The sequence below is a fragment of the Pteropus medius genome, unplaced genomic scaffold (assembly GCF_902729225.1).
Source record: "Pteropus medius unplaced genomic scaffold, Ma_sr-lr_union100, whole genome shotgun sequence".
Classification (NCBI taxonomy): Eukaryota; Metazoa; Chordata; class Mammalia; order Chiroptera; family Pteropodidae; genus Pteropus; species Pteropus medius.
In genome coordinates, this window is record NW_024353517.1 from 1,927,017 (window position 1) to 1,942,850 (window position 15,834).

Below are 15,834 nucleotides of genomic sequence, written 5' to 3' on the forward strand. Positions count from 1 at the left end.
ACCCCCATCTGACTCTAAACATCATCAGATCTCAAAAGAACCGCCTTCTGTCTTGCTCCTCACCCAAGTTTACCATTCCTCAAGGACACTGCATATGCATTCAATGGAGACCAGAACTCCAGCCGTGTTCCCATAGAACCATAGAGTCCCTTCCAGCCCCACTGGCCCATTGCTGAAGCCTCAGCATGCCACGTAGCTCAGCCCATCAGAATTAATGACAGAAAGAATGGCTTGTTTTATTCTGCAAGATCAGGCAGGATAGAACATAAATCATGGCAAATGCTTATGGCCAGGATTCAACAATGATTCAGCCATAAAGATATAATAGGAAGTTCTTGTTTTGCCTGCCCAACATCATTCCTTTTTGTTTCAGTAGGAGCACTCAGATTTTCCTTCGAGAACAATCCCTCCGATATCAGCCTGGGAGGTTTGGATGCAGCTAGCCACATCTCTAGACCAGAGGTAAGCATGGTCCAAGTCACATACAATGCCTCCCAAGCCAAAGTGATTGGTCCACATATGGGCATAAAAAAAGCTGGTCCAATCAAAGCCAGTTTTAGAACCTTGTAGGGAATTATTGGGAAATAGAAGCTTTTTCCCCACTGCAATTGCTGAGCTGGGAGAAATAAAAGTTTAGAGCTGCTGGAGATCTTCTTGCCTATATGTGTAAAGACCTGTTCTGAGAACAAAATCAACACAGAGGAAAGTAGAGCCAAGAGATGAAGAGAGAAACTGAGTCCTGATGACATTATTTGAGCACAAGGATACAACTAGGCCTGAAACTAATACTCTCGGACTTTTAAATTATGTGAGCAAATAATTTTTTGTAATGCTTGTACTAGTTTGAACTGAGTATCTGCCATTTGCAGTGCAGTTTCCTGACTGGCCCACTGAATAAGAGAAACCCTGAATAAAAAACGGTCCCAAGTGCCAAAGAAGATTGTCAAAGAAGTGCCCAGGAAAAATAACGTTGCTTCTTGTATGCTCAATATTGACACACAAGGCCCTTCACAGTACAGTCAGTCCCCTTTCCACTCCATGATACAGCTACACCCAATGACTAACAGTTTTCAACATGTGCCTCTGTTTACGTCAACAGCCTTGGGCTTGAGACAGGTCTATCTATGTACACTCTCTTGGGACCATTTTTTAATATGTCTTCTCCTCTATTAGATTCGTAAGCACTGAAGGATAAGGGTTGTATTTTATTTCTCTCTTAATTCTTATTTACTGACCCATAGTAGACATTGAATGTTTGTTGGATGGATGGATGGATGGATGGATGAATGGATGGATGGATGGATGGACAGGAAACTACACATGCAGTGCAATCCTGTACTTCAAGTAGGCCAAGTGGATTTGCCTATTATATTCCACATTCTCCAATCCCACTTTCCTCCTCTAACTACCATGAGAATAAATAATGACGAGCCTCAAGACTGAGTGACCTGGAGCGAAGCATGTGTGTAGAGAACTGTACTTATATGTAGTGATTCTCTGAATTGGAACCCCAAGCCCAGGATATTTATCCTAAGCTCTTCTGCCTGAGATTTTACAATACAAAACATGGAGCTGTTCTTCGCCTTAATTTGTTCTCGCACATCTCCCACCTCCTTGCTGGAGATGAAACCTGGCTTCCCCTAACAAAACGCCACTTCCCTCACAACCCTGCTCAGTGAGGTCTGGTGTGATTCTCACTTCCCACTGGGCTGGGAACAGGGTCAACATTGTGCTTACTGTCCACTGCCACATACCAACCAGGCTGTTGCCCTGGAGGCTTCCTATCACTCTCCCTTTCCAAATATTTTTTACCCCAGCCCCCCAGAACCCCTTTCTGGCTTCCTTATGACCTCCATGTCATTATCCAGAAGTCGAGGATCAGCCTCTGCTTGGAGATTTTTTTGTGCATTGCCTGGTATCACCACCTAAGAACATGTGAACTGGCACTGGTCCCGATCCTCATTCCCAGGGATTCAGATGTTGAGACGCGGCTTTCTCAGTCATAGACGTTATCCTCTCGTGACAGAACAAAGATGATCATACGTATGTTCTAGAGTTATCCCTCTACCAGCTGTCACAGAGGAATCTGGACCACCAGGCCTATTTTTTCATCCAGAAGGAAAGGAGCAAGACAGGAGATCCTCCAGCCATGGTATGGAGAAGAATTTCAAAGCCAAAAGAGAAGGAGGATCTACCACAGTTTGGCCTGCTCTCAGGACTGCCCAGGCCAGAGTTGGGGCTGAAATTCAGATCCTGCAACACTTACCAAGCCTCACTCCATGAGGTGGACTGTGGCAATCCCCAGAGAAAGTGGCCTCTGTTTCTGACTGGTCCTCCCAGACAGAATCTTTAACAACTTTAACAGAAATCTTAGGCCACTTTCCTGCTTAAAAACTTTTCCACGGCTTCCCACTACCTGTAAGATACATTTCAAACTCTTCTCCTAGTCCAACAAAACCTTTCATGATCTGACCCCGGCCACTCTTGGCTTTATTGGGCCACCCATATCCTTTACTCCAACCCTATTCTTCTGCCTCTGATTCCCACGCTTAAGCTGAATGATACCTTCTCAAATGTGTTTCCTTTTGCCTGGAGTGCTGCCTGCCTTCTCCCCCTCATTTGGTCCCTTCTGGCCTACTTGTCCTTTAAAAAGGTTGCTCAGATAATACCTCTTCCAGGAAGCCTTCTTTGATTGATTTGTTTCCAGTATGATTTAATAAGCAGAGCTCCATCATAGCACTTGTCACCTTGTACTGAAACATTGATTTACCTGTCCCTCTCCACTAACTGATTGTGATTTCAAGATCAAGGGAAAACTATAACTCATTCATCTTTGTACATCTAGTGCCTGGCATAGGCACTTGGTAAATTTGTCAACTGAATAAATACATTAATAGATAAATGGATAGAACTTCACTAAATCCACTCGAAACAATATATTTTGTCATCCCCCCACTTAGCTATACAATTAAAGGCCTACGAATCACTGGTGGTACACTGAGAAGTATGGGAAGAGTGCAGGTTCTCCCAGCAATTACCAAGAAGTCTCTTCCCCTCCACCTCCAGTTCATCTGCAAATGAAACAGACATCTCCTGCCAACCTAACCTGTTATCCTGAGCTTTAAGGGTCCTGCCAGTCACCTGATAATTTTCCTAAATTTCCTAATCTTCATTTTCTTTGTTCTGTTTTTGTGTGCTCTGTCTACTAACCATCTTCCAGGAATTATTCATTTGCCACCTGCTCCCCGTTTTTTAGTTCCCCCAACACCAAGGTGCCTTTGATATCCAGCCCCCTACAAGCCTGAGCTTACTCTACATAACAAACACATCATGATCTTGTGAATGCCAGTCAGCTCTTACTTGACTCTGGACCTTTATCATTATATATAAACCTGCTGGTAGTTAATTTTCATAGATCCTTGAGTGTCTCATCTGAAAGGGCTATGATGCAACTTTTGGGTTAATTGTGCTTTAAAATCATAGCAATATCAGCACTCCTGTAATTGTGGCCTTAACGTTTTCCATAAAAGTTAAATATAATAGAAGAATGCCTACCCTTACAGCTGGCAGAGGACATGTATGTTGCCTAAATGATATTCTTTCCTAGCAAAGGAGACTTATTTTTATGCGGAAACGGCTTCTCCAAAAGAACTTACAATGACTTATACTTAAACAGCAGAGGTATGATAGAATCCAAAACAATGAAAAATAAGAAGATAACTAAATAATGAAAGTTAGAGGACAATATAATACTGAAACCTAGGCTATGGAAAGCTAATGCAATGAGCTTCCTGACAGCTAAAACAAAAACAGAAGTACACAATAAGTTGACTAATAAATGAAAATAAACCTGAACTTGTTATTCCTCTTTAATAGACATTTATTTTCCTTTTGTCCAAAGCGCTTCTGGGAAATGCTTTGGTTCAAGTCACACACACACACACACTCGCACACAAACCTTCACCTCTTCATTGAACAGTGGACTCCTAAAGTAAGCTGGACTGATTATTATGCACCTCCCTGACACAGTGATTGGTCTAAGATTGGGTAATTAAATGGAGCTGGGCCAATCAGAGTTTTTCCTGTGGGTTTTTCAAACTGAAGCTAGCCCCTCAGTTTCTCTGTGGAACCAAAGTCTCAGAGCTGTCAACAGGCAAATTCCTACTCAAGTAGCAGAAGTCCATCTGAGAAATCGCACCTGAGCAAGAAGCCAAGTAGGGGTGGAGAGAAAGCCCTCTGATGACATTCAAGGCCCTGATTCTTCTTCCCACTGGGCTCTGCTATATCCCAGCCCTTCCTATGGTTTGGTTATGTGCCCAAATACCTTCCTCTTAGATTTGACTTGAGTACCTGTCCCTTACAACCAAAAGAATGCTAACTAACATAGAACACTGAGCAATGTGATGAATGGTACGTTCCAAGGCTGTTTTACCAAAAACACAGATGTTCTGCACAGGACCGGCTCTTCTCATGGACTGTTTGGTGTTTGCTGTACTGGAATCTAGTTCTGTAAAGGCATTTTCATACAGGGACAACTACATATCTGTGTGCTTGATATAGGGATAAAGTTTAGAACTTGAGATGTGAATGATGAAAGTATTTCTCTATCGTTCTAGTTGAGAACTGCAAGGAATATCATTCAAAACAGGAAAAAAATAGATTTTCTAGCCTTGAGTGAAAGATCTACATGCCCTAGACATCAGTATGGAGATGACAGAGATGACATCTTATTGAAAATTGAAAGGACCCAATTGCACTTCTGCCTGGAGCAGCAACCCCCACCAAGCACCTTCCAATCCTAAAATAGCTCTGCAGGAGTCACTGTTGAATCCACAATATTCTGAAGCATTTTGGATTTTTTAGCTGCTCCTTCCAATTTTTCCTTTGGTGACCATGCTTTATCATCCTTCCCTTTTCTAAAGTTGTGCAATAGCCTCCTAACTCTGTGAGGACTTCCTGCTCTGACCAGGATGCTACTTAATCAGCGACTGAAACTGCAGGAGGAATATCAAGTTTTTATTCACATCGAACATTTACAGGGTGTATGCTGAATGCCAGCTATTGCAATGGTTCCAAGGACCTTCTCGTAGCTCACACTTTCAACTGCTTCTAGTCTACACATGATGGAAGATGCCTTTTTGCCACACATGCTCACAGGTGTACCCAGGGTTATTCACAGTTGTCCGCTAGGAGCTCAGGATCCTTATTTCTGATGCATATGTGACAAGCAATATTCCTTAATACTTGCATAGTCTTCATGCTACGTTAACTCCTCTTCTGCACCTAATGCAGGCCTGGCCCATAGACTGCATATAATGGACCCCTGTCGTTTTGGTTGCCCAGCATCTGAAACCCTACCTAGGTATGGCAAATTCTCCATCTGAATGAGACGTGGTGTGTAGCAGAAGCCACTTACCAATCCAGAAGCTACAAAGGGCCAATACTCACTTATCAAGCTAACGCGTTAACATGTGTAATTCGGCCTTGACCAATCAAATAAATCTACCCCAGGCTGTGAACTGGAAGCTGGTGATGCAAAGAAGCAGGGACAGATGAGAACCTGTTCTGGTTGAGGCAGCAGAAGCCTCAGCAGCCTCCAGTTTTCAGAAACAGCCATGGCAGCAGTGCCAGTCGCTACAGCTATGCTAGCAGCCTTGGCCTCCAGGATCCTTCAACAGCGGGGGAGTCCTCCCCATGCAGATTCTGGGAGGCTTTGGGCTATCTATGCTCCTGGCCATTACCTCCCTTGCTCCTGTTTGTTCTCTGAGTTTGGGGGATTCTGTGGGTTACCTACATAAATCCTCTTCTCAAAAAAAAAAAAAAAAGCCAGTTGACTTCTATTCCTTGAAATTAAGAAATCTGACTTATTACCAGGCACAAAATGTTTAGGCAAATAAATTTATAAATGAATTAATTTTATTATGCATATTTCACAACAACTCACCAGGGTAGATAGACACAAATCATTAGCCTCACTATGTTATAGATAATGGTGCTGAGCCTCAGAGAAGCCAAGCTATTCCTCCAAGATTTGCATAGTCGGTAAATGGCAAGGTCTGGACTGAATCCCCAGTGACATGACTTTAAGACAGTGTTCTTTCCACTATACCAAGCAGTTATTGGTGCCAGCCTCAGTGATGTCCTGTAGGTTCTTGAGGCCCTATACTTTCAAATCATGCTGTCCTTCACCTCACACCCTGACCTGCCTTCTTATTTCTTATTTAGCCCTTTGACCCAGACTGGTGCCCTAAGGCATGTTGCGTCTTTGCTGCTACAGGGGTCTCTCAGCTCAGCCTCTGATGCAAATTGGATTGCATGTTCTCACAGTATTCTATCTGTGTATGTGTGTGCATGCGCACAGAGGCAATAATTTTTACATTTTCTCTTCATCTTCAGCTTATTGTAGCCCATACTAGTTCATGGCAGGGAAGAGGAATTAATGATCTTACACAGAAATGTCCAAACAGCCACATTTCTGCCCAGTGGGAAGGTCTGCTTTCCTTAGAAAACCATTCTTCCTATCAAAGTGAGTTCCCTGGAAGATGAAATGGAGACAATGCTATCTACTGGTCATCTAATTATTGATATTATGAGAATTAAATGAAATGAAAAAGAATCCAGCAAAGTTCTCAGCATGCAGTTATTGCTCAAAAAAATGTTGGCCTTTCCATATACCAAACTGCAAAAAATACTCAATACAAAGATGTTTATCACCACATCATTTATAAAAATAAAATATTGGAAGCACCCTATACTCACAATAAGAGAATGATTTTTATAATATGCATCTATTAAAAATTACAGATAAATCAATAAATAGTGGTTATGAATAACACTGTGGAGCACCATGAGGGAAAGATTATTTAAAAAGAGTGCAAAGCAAGATATAAAATTGTATGTAAACTATGTTTACAAGTATGTAAAAATATGCAGATAAAAAAAGGTAGAATAACAGAAAAATTTTATTCTGAAAACTAATTTTATCAGAAAGTCCCAAGTCCCTTATCAAAAAAATCTTGCAGCCAGATGTGTTTTGGCATTCAGACTTGTTTGAATATTACCATATCTTCAGTATTATATAGCACCTCCAGCACCTTTAACAAAATGCATTAGTGCTATATAGTGAATACATGAATAGTTGCCATAAGTGGAACAAATGAAGACTCCGAGTAGCCTCCCCTCAGTTCAGGACAGGTGTCTCCCTCCACCAGATGAGTATAGTTCAAATCACAGATTTGTCCATCAAAAAAGTTATAAAATTTTTTCATTTTTCAGCAGTTTGGGGATTTGGGAATTACAGATAAGGAATTACAGACCCACAGTACTTAAATACTAGCCACCATATTGGTTCTGCAAAAAGGACACCATTAAAAGTATGAAACACAGAACCCAATGCTAGAAGTACAATCAATCATTAGTTCACTTGAGTTTACCAGGTGTACCCAATGTGGCAGCAGCAATCAACACTTTTGCCATTCGGTGGGTTTTTAATCCAAACCTAGATGGCCTTAACTCATTCTCGCTTTCTTTTGTACTTATTCTATCACCTGTACTTACTGGCTCCTTTTTAGACACATTACACCAGTATGGAGAAAAGCAAAGGGTTACGATATTTAAGGCTTAAGAATAGCCTCTCACCCCACTTTCTGCCATTCAGTAATTGGTTAATATACAGTAATAATCGATAGATTGTGCCCACAGTACCCTTCTCATTCCTGGCTAATGATCAAAGTCTCCTCATCATAGCCTAAGGCAACCAGTCCCAGGGACTGAGGTACTGAAGTACAAGGCAGGGCCAGTCTAGGGATTTTAGCATTGGCCGCAACAAAGGAGCTTCCTGTTGACTCAGCCTCAGCCTGGAAGCTTTTATATTCATGTCGGAAGGGCCAGTCCTCAGGTCTGACTGAGAGAAGCTGATGACCCCTTCCTCCATCTCCCTTCTCCCTGCCCTCTACCAACCTGGGAATCACAACATGATTGCTCTCACAGATCAATATCATTTGCGGAGTGTGCCATATTCTGCAGTTAGCTGCTCCCCCAACCAAATGGAGAGAACCGCTGGTTTAAATGGAGATCCTTTGGGTGATGGGCTCAGTATGACAGATGAAAACCCCTTCCAATGACTTTGACATAGGCACCTGACCAAAGGCATAGCACAAATGACGACTTTGTTCATTCTTATAAAATACACTAGTAGTCTTATAAATTTTTTAAAAACATCAACACGAATGTTAAATCTATACTGCCCTCAATTTTTCTGCCATGAAAATATTTAGACTTTTTGACATTTGACCGTTTGACATTTAATGCATGTTATGAGCTACTTTCTAAGCTTTATTCTCCCTTACCCTTTTCTCAGTCTCAACCCTACATATTTTCCCAACTTCCTCATTCTACTCAAGACTTTTAAATAGGCCTCCAAAAGGAACTACATTGTCTGTGTTACTAATATAGTCCCTGTTTGCAGCCACCATTGCTTCATGTGCAACTAGAAAATAGCTGGGCAGCAGGTCCAGAGAACATGTGTAGGATGATGGAAAAGAAGAAGATTCTGGGGAAAATGGAACTTATGGATTTTCTGATGCTTTGGACCACATGAAAGATTACTGTGGTGAGGCTGTGAGCAAACAATACGGAAATGGAAAAAAGAATAAATTATTTACTTCAGGAAAGGCACAAAAAAGTTTATAAGAAAAGAAATGTAATAATCTCACACAATTTGGCTCAACAGGAAACAATATTTTTATGGGCATAATGTAAACTCTTAATATAAATTTATCAAAAATGTGATGGCATATTGAAAGATTATAGGAGGAAAGTGCATGGTACAGGAGATAGGTATAAGTAGTAACTCTTTATCAGACATACTAGGAATCTTTACCGATGCCTAACACTGAGAAATCATGAAAGATCAGTATACCAAGTATATTAAATATCCAGAAAAGACAAGACAAACTGATAGTGACAGAAAGATTCATAGTTGCTTGGTGGTAAGGGTGAGAATGGGGAATGATTGCAGTTGGGCAGGAGGGATCTTTTTAGAGTTGATGGAAATTTTCTAAAACTAGATTGTGATGATTGCTGCAGAACTGTAAATTTATTAGGAAATTATCGAATCGTACACTTAAATGGGTAAATTTTATTTCATGTAAGTTATACTTCAATGAAATTATTTTAAAAAATAAATACGTCTATAAGGCAAAAAAAATAAAGAGCAGTACAAGCATGTTTTGTAGAAGTATAATTATAACATTAGAAGAAAAAGCTAAGTGTTGAAAATGGTGGGCTCTAGTGAGCAAGACTGAAGGATATAGAAAGTAAAGAAGAATTTAAACAGCCTTTAAATACAGTTTGACTCTGATAACTATTTGCATGTAGTACTTTGATAAAAAATACATTTTAATTTTAAAATGTCCATGAAAATTTGAAAGACTGTGAAGAGGTAGTTCACAGAATAAGAAGAACTGCAGACCTTATTTAAAATAAGAGAAATGCAAATTAAAACTAAATTGAGATACTGTTTCTCATCTATTAGATTGAGAAAGATCCAAAAGTTTGAAGCCATCCTCTTTTGGCAAGGCTGTGGGGAGGGCAAAATTATTGAACCCCTATCAAAGAGAATCAGACAATATCTACTAAAACTGCAGACCCTCTTCTAGAAATATACTCCAGACACTGTCACACACATATGAAAAGACATGTGTACATTTTTTGTAATAGCAAAGGATTAAAAACAATCCAAACATCTGGTTAAATAAACTATGGTTCAACCACTTAGCAGAAAATATTTATGTTCTCAATGATTAAAGGTTAAAAAAAAACCAAAAACACCTATGTAATTTGACAACCAGTTTCCAGGCCCTCCGAAATGCAGAGGGCTATGTCAGAAGCCCTTCAGGCAGAGCAGACTCTCTGCCCTTCCAAAGTCTGGGCATAAGGGGAACTTGGCTCCTGGCCCCTTTCAAAATCTTAGAAACAAAGCAAGACAGGCGGTGAGGCAATGTTAAAGTTAACGTCAGTCCTAAGGTTCAAATCCCACTTCGCCGCTTGGTTAACTGAAACGCTTTGAGCTTTGGTTCCTCTTCTGTCAATGGGAATGAAATTGTTGTGGGATAGTGTATGTGACACAGGTGGCACAGGGCCTGGCCCACAATAAGTGCTCAATGACAGAAGTTATTGTTAATCCTAGTATCAGAAAAAAAAAAAAAATCCTGTCTCCATGATTAATGTGTTCATTAGAGGAGGAAAGTCATCTTGGAAATACCAAGATAAGAACCAAAAGTCACTGTTCCGAAGGAAAGAATAGAAGGAATTTCCCTTCATGACCAGGCATTTTTAGAAGAGACTCTTCAGCCATGGCAGAAACACACACCATGTGGGCCCCAGCTTCTCATTGCCGCCGCCTCCTCTAAGGACCGGCAGAGACTTTCTCTAAGTATCCTACATCAGCAGAGTTGGAAGGACTGTGCCCACACACCTTCTGTTTAAGATGAGAAATCCGAGGATCAGAGAAACCAGTGAGGTACTCAAGAGCACACAGCCAGCAGTGCTGTTCCGTAGCCAGGACGAGCCACTAACAAAATCACTAATCGGGTATACACTTTATGACAGCAGTTTTCCAGTGATTCAAAATAGAAAGTTATCAACCTAAAAATGAATATCCAGGGCATTAAGCTAAGCTGACTTGCATTCACTTCTTAAAGGGCTTATGATCAATGTGAAAGCATATGGTCAATGTTGCTAGAGTAATGTGTTTACCTATATCAACCCATCTTTATGGCTGTGCCTACATCCTAACTTTTACATACTTCTTGTGGAATGAAGCTCCAAACGCAGTGGCAGTTTGTTTTGCAGTAAAAACAAATATTTCTAGAATGTGCTCAATCCTTGCTCCAGCAATGACTAAATATACAATGTTGGTTCCTATTTTCTCATCTATAAAAGGGCACATCAGCCACTTTCACCATGCTGCTACAAAAATAAAATCAGGTAACTATGTGTCTGTCTGTCTGCCACTTTCTGCAAACCAGGTATCCTCTTGTCTTGTCTATACGTAGGACCTAATCAGTTCTACAACAACCTCCTGACCCTACTCTGAATTTCAAACAAAATTTCCCTCCAAGCATCTCAAAAAACAACAACAACTTCCATGATATTTACATAAGTTGTTTTAATTTCCTCAGCCAGAATCAAGAATTAAGAAAAATCTCATTGAGGTAGTATAAGGGTATTTCTCATTGTAAGTGTTCCCCAAATACCTTCTTCATCCACATTTTCCTTGGGGACTGGTTCCCACCATGTCTACATCAATCTGGAGAACTCTGGATCCAGCTGTATTTACTGGCTTCCTGATTCTCTCACATTCCTACCCTAGGTATTTGCTCATGGTAAACACTCAATAAATGGTTCTTAGCTGAGCCAAGCAGAATAGGTGACAAATTTCAACAAAGATATAGTGAGCATGTGCTCTATGCTATGCAGTCTGTGAGACACTTTTCCCTCTCATGTTATCACAACAATTCTGAGAGTTAATCATTATTGTTCCCATCTTAGAGATGACAAAACAGAAACTCAGAGCACTGAGTGACTTGCCTAAAGTCCCAGAGTCAGGAAGGGACAGAGTGGGATGGAACCCAGGTCTCTGAGTTTGTTGTAACTAGGATCCTCTCGCTTCTAAAGCACCTTTGTAACAGCTTTCCCTTCTCACCCACCCCCTCAGCACAAACAGAAACCCCTAATTTTCAGCAAGCCATTTGACAACTCCATAAGAGAGGCCATGTCCTTTTCTCTACCCCTACTGGTGAACAAAGACAATATCATCATATTTCCCACACACTAGTCAGACCAAAGGGGAAAAAATCCCCATGACTTCAGTAATTTTCCATCCTCTGGAACAAGGACACATCACACAGAAGATCTACCATAATATATAAATATTGCTTTTATTTATGCCAATCGCTCATAATTTGGCTTAAATCCTAAAATCTAAGGTTTAATAGCTTCCTTTCTTGTACCGTGAATGAACACAGAAACCTAAATAGATATATAAACCATAAATGCAACAGCCGACTAGTTTAGATTGGGCTCCCACATCAATACAGAGATTCCTGACAAATTGTGCCCAATGTGACTCTGGTCTTAGACGTGCTGACCTGAAATAGTTGCTGGCTGCAGCAAGCACCACGCGGTGGCAGGAGAATTCCTGAATGTCCACACACAAGATGACATCTGTCAGAGAGTTTTCCAGTCGAAGGGTCTCCAGGCCATTCTGCAGAATTAAGGAGAGTCCCGCGTCGTCAAATTTTACCTTATCTCCGTTTAAGAGTTCTACCAAGTCTCCCCTTTTCTGGGAGGGTTCATCGGTAGGAGGTGCCAGGGGCCCTTCCAAACTCTTCTCTACCACCTCGCCCATAGTCCAGGCACCCCTTTGTCCTGCCATCAACGTCCAGACTGAAGGAGTGCCCAAGTTTCAGGCAGGTCACATTGCAGAAGCTGAGCGGATTTCCTGTGCAGGGCCCTCCACTTATCACCAGCTGTCACACACACATAACAGGAAGTCTCGCACTTTCTCATCCTGTTACTACAAACGCCAATAACTTCTATTCTTCTTTCTGTGAATCATCATAAGGTTAGAAATTACTTAGAAGGAGTGTGTAGGAAGGAACTCCAGGAGAGAAGGGGTGGCTTCTCAGAGTCTGCTATTAGTGTTGTGCAGTTATTTTGGTCCGCCTCCCCCCTCATATCCGTGAGCAGGAAGCGTCTGGTTCTGGTTATTGCATTTGTACTCCTGGTGCTTCTATAACCGAGGGTGTCAAAGATAGGATGGGCAAGGGGCAACCCTCCTCCCGGGAATCTGACAGCCCACCGTGAGCCCCACGTAATCCCTTGGATACTTTGAAAAACACACTTATCTCTGGCATTCTCACTTCTATCAGCATTGCACATCTTCTGTCTGTCTTCCTCCTTGCTCAGGAGAAAACAATGGCATAGCAAATATTAATGTTCCCCACTCCCTCTTCCAAAATGTCTGTTGTATCACATATGCCTCTGGGGGTAGAGAAGAAATGATCTTCAGAAACTCCTTCCCTAGGGTCTTCCCTCTGAGAAGACCAATCAGGGTCTAGTGAGATTGCCCTAGCAAGTCTCAAATCGGGCTGATGTCACCCAGCATCATTACTCCTGCTGGTCTCCATTAAATAGTTATAACTATTTTTTATTATTAAACTCCTGCTATATCCTAGGAAATTTACAGACATTAATGTATTTTAATCTTTATAACAACTCACAAGGGTAGATACAACTTTTCTCATTTTACAGCTAAGGAAACTGGAGCTCTGCTCAAGTGAGTGGCAGGGCGCAGCTCTGTTTGGCTACAAGGCCACTGTTTCCTCCACCACCATCAGGCTCTCAGAGCTGTAACATCATGTCAACCCTAAGTCCTGAGTCTCTCACAGAGAGAACTCGCCTGCCGTGGCTGCACCATTCCGGTGCCTTGACACAGTGGCCTCGGCTGTCTCACTCGTGCTCACGCTCACCTTCTAGCAGTGGAGAGCATTACCAGGCCTCCTGATCAACAGGAGTCTCCATCGTCTCGCTGATTGAGCCCTCTCCGGAAGTCCCGTTTCTGCCTCAGCCCTTCTTCTTTTCTGTGGATACTTACTCTTAAAATCAGCGTCTTCGATATTCTTCCCAAACTTGTTCTTTATCCAGAGCTCTGTCGATCAAGATGCTTTTGGCTTCTATAACAGAATATCCCATCAAAACTGGTTTAAACAATAGCAGTGTCACGTTATAAGAAGCCAGGGGTGTAGAGTCCTAGGTTGATCCAGAAGTTTAGGGATGCATCGAGGACACACAATTTTTCCATCTTTCCGTTCTATCACCCTCGGTGTGATGGAGACATTCCTTCATGGTCACATAACAGCTGCCACAGTACCAAACACTACGTCTTCATACAATCCCAGCCAGTACCAAAAAGTAAAAGAGCAGGTTTCTTCTCTCTCTTCACAAATATTTCCTAAAATCACCGCAGAGTTCTAGGCCGCTTGGCCACCTCACACCAGGGAATAGAAATGCAATACCATGATTGGCTTAAACCAACTTGATTCATCCACTGAAACTAGTCTGCTTTCCCCAAGATCAAAGAATAGCCATCTGATAGCTGAACAAAATCAGGGTCTGCTGGCACAAAAGAGAGGGAAAGGTCGATGTGCAGTTAGCCTCCTGTCCTGCCACAGGGACATGCACAACCCTCATTTTCTCCGCAGGGCTCGGCTGAGAGGAACTCAGAACTTTCACCTCCCTGACTCTAATCGCCACCTCTAGAAGAGCTGAGAATAGCACACAACTATGGTATCTTGTGCTCCAAAGCCTTTTAAATTGTAAATAACATTGGCCATATTCAACTCCACCCCAACCACCCAAATAAAACAAAATTAAAACTCAATTCTTAGTTCATGATGGATCCCGTTCACCAAGTTCCCTTGTTATTTTTCAGATACCTCCCAAGCCCACCCACCTCATAAGAGGATTACTGTTACCTTCCCCCCAACCCTCCATTTTCCTAGTAAGCAAGCACACACAAAATTGTGCATTGGTGTGATGATATCTATAATTAGATTTTAGTGCAGAGGTAAAGAACCCAATCAGTTTGGCATCTCTGTCAATCTGGATATACTCTGACATTTAGCATGAACTGGCAAATATTCTTTATAAGCTACAGGCAAAATAACTCTGTTATGGGAAAGCTTTATTTTCCCTACCAGGCAACGAAATGTATGAGCCACTGGCAAAAGCTTTGTTACTAAGAAAACAATTATATCTTACTTTAATTATATCTTACTAAGCTGGTAGGCTTTATGAGGCTTGTAAGGAATAGATTCTGTCCCTGTACAAGTGCATAGCTTCACTCAAGGAAACTCTCAGTCCTGAGGCCACAGATTGCCTCTTCTGACTCCAGTCCACTCTCTCCTCTAACGCAAGTTATAGAGATAGAAACAAGTCAAGTCAGCCACAGAGGAAGAGCCACTGTTCCTTCATGTTAACTTATTGCTACAAAATAATTGTTAACTGAGCATCGACTATGTTCCAGGAACTACCAGAGGCACTTTATGAACTCTAATGCTCTTAATCTTCCCACTAATCCAGTGCAGGTAAGTACTATGATCTCCACTTCAGAGACATGAAAACAGACAAGGTCACATAATTGTAGTTGTAGCATATAATATCAGAGTCACGCTCACATCCCCCCAATCCACCCTGGAGTTCACCCATAGACAGTTCCCATACACACCAAAAGCATCACTCTGCTGAGAGCATTCTCTGGCTATAAGAGCATACCAGCTCACTAGAAGTACTGGAGAATTAATGCCCCTAAGAGTGACCTTCAACTGAGGACCAGGAGTTGGTAGATAAGTAGGCTAGCTTCTTTGTCTCTTGGTGAGACAATACAGAAGTGTGCTCTACGCTGTCTGTCAGAAGACTCCCAGAGCACTGAGTTCCAGTTGCCCATAATAGTAACCCACTCATCCTCTAAGGGCTTCCTGCCCTTCCCATCTCACTTTCCCACCCCATCACTGAGCTTCCCAAATAAACTACCTGCACTGAATCCTTGTCTTAAGATCTGCTTTGGAGTGGTGGGGGGTGGGAAACTATGTGTCTTAATGGTAGAATCAAGATTTGAACTCGGGTCTGGCTAATTCTAAAACCCATGGTTTCCACTTTACACTGTTCTCCTACCTCAACAGAATCTCAATCCCAAGGAGAGGCTTTCACAAAAACATTCCCAGGCAACTGTGACTTTGATTCAGTCAGGGGATTCTCTCTTTCCACCAA

The 15,834-nt window shown here is 41.8% G+C and overlaps 1 protein-coding gene across 1 annotated transcript in view; it reads right to left on the minus strand.

The window, feature by feature from the left end:
* The window catches only part of KLHL6 (kelch like family member 6), a 47,451-nt gene extending 34,926 nt beyond the window's left edge, over positions 1-12,525 (minus strand). The window contains exon 1 of the mRNA XM_039850562.1: positions 12,153-12,525. Coding sequence (XP_039706496.1) covers positions 12,153-12,439 — 287 coding nt within the window. The 5' untranslated portion in view covers positions 12,440-12,525. The remainder of the gene's footprint in view (positions 1-12,152) is intronic.
* Between the last annotated feature and the right edge of the window lie 3,309 nt (positions 12,526-15,834).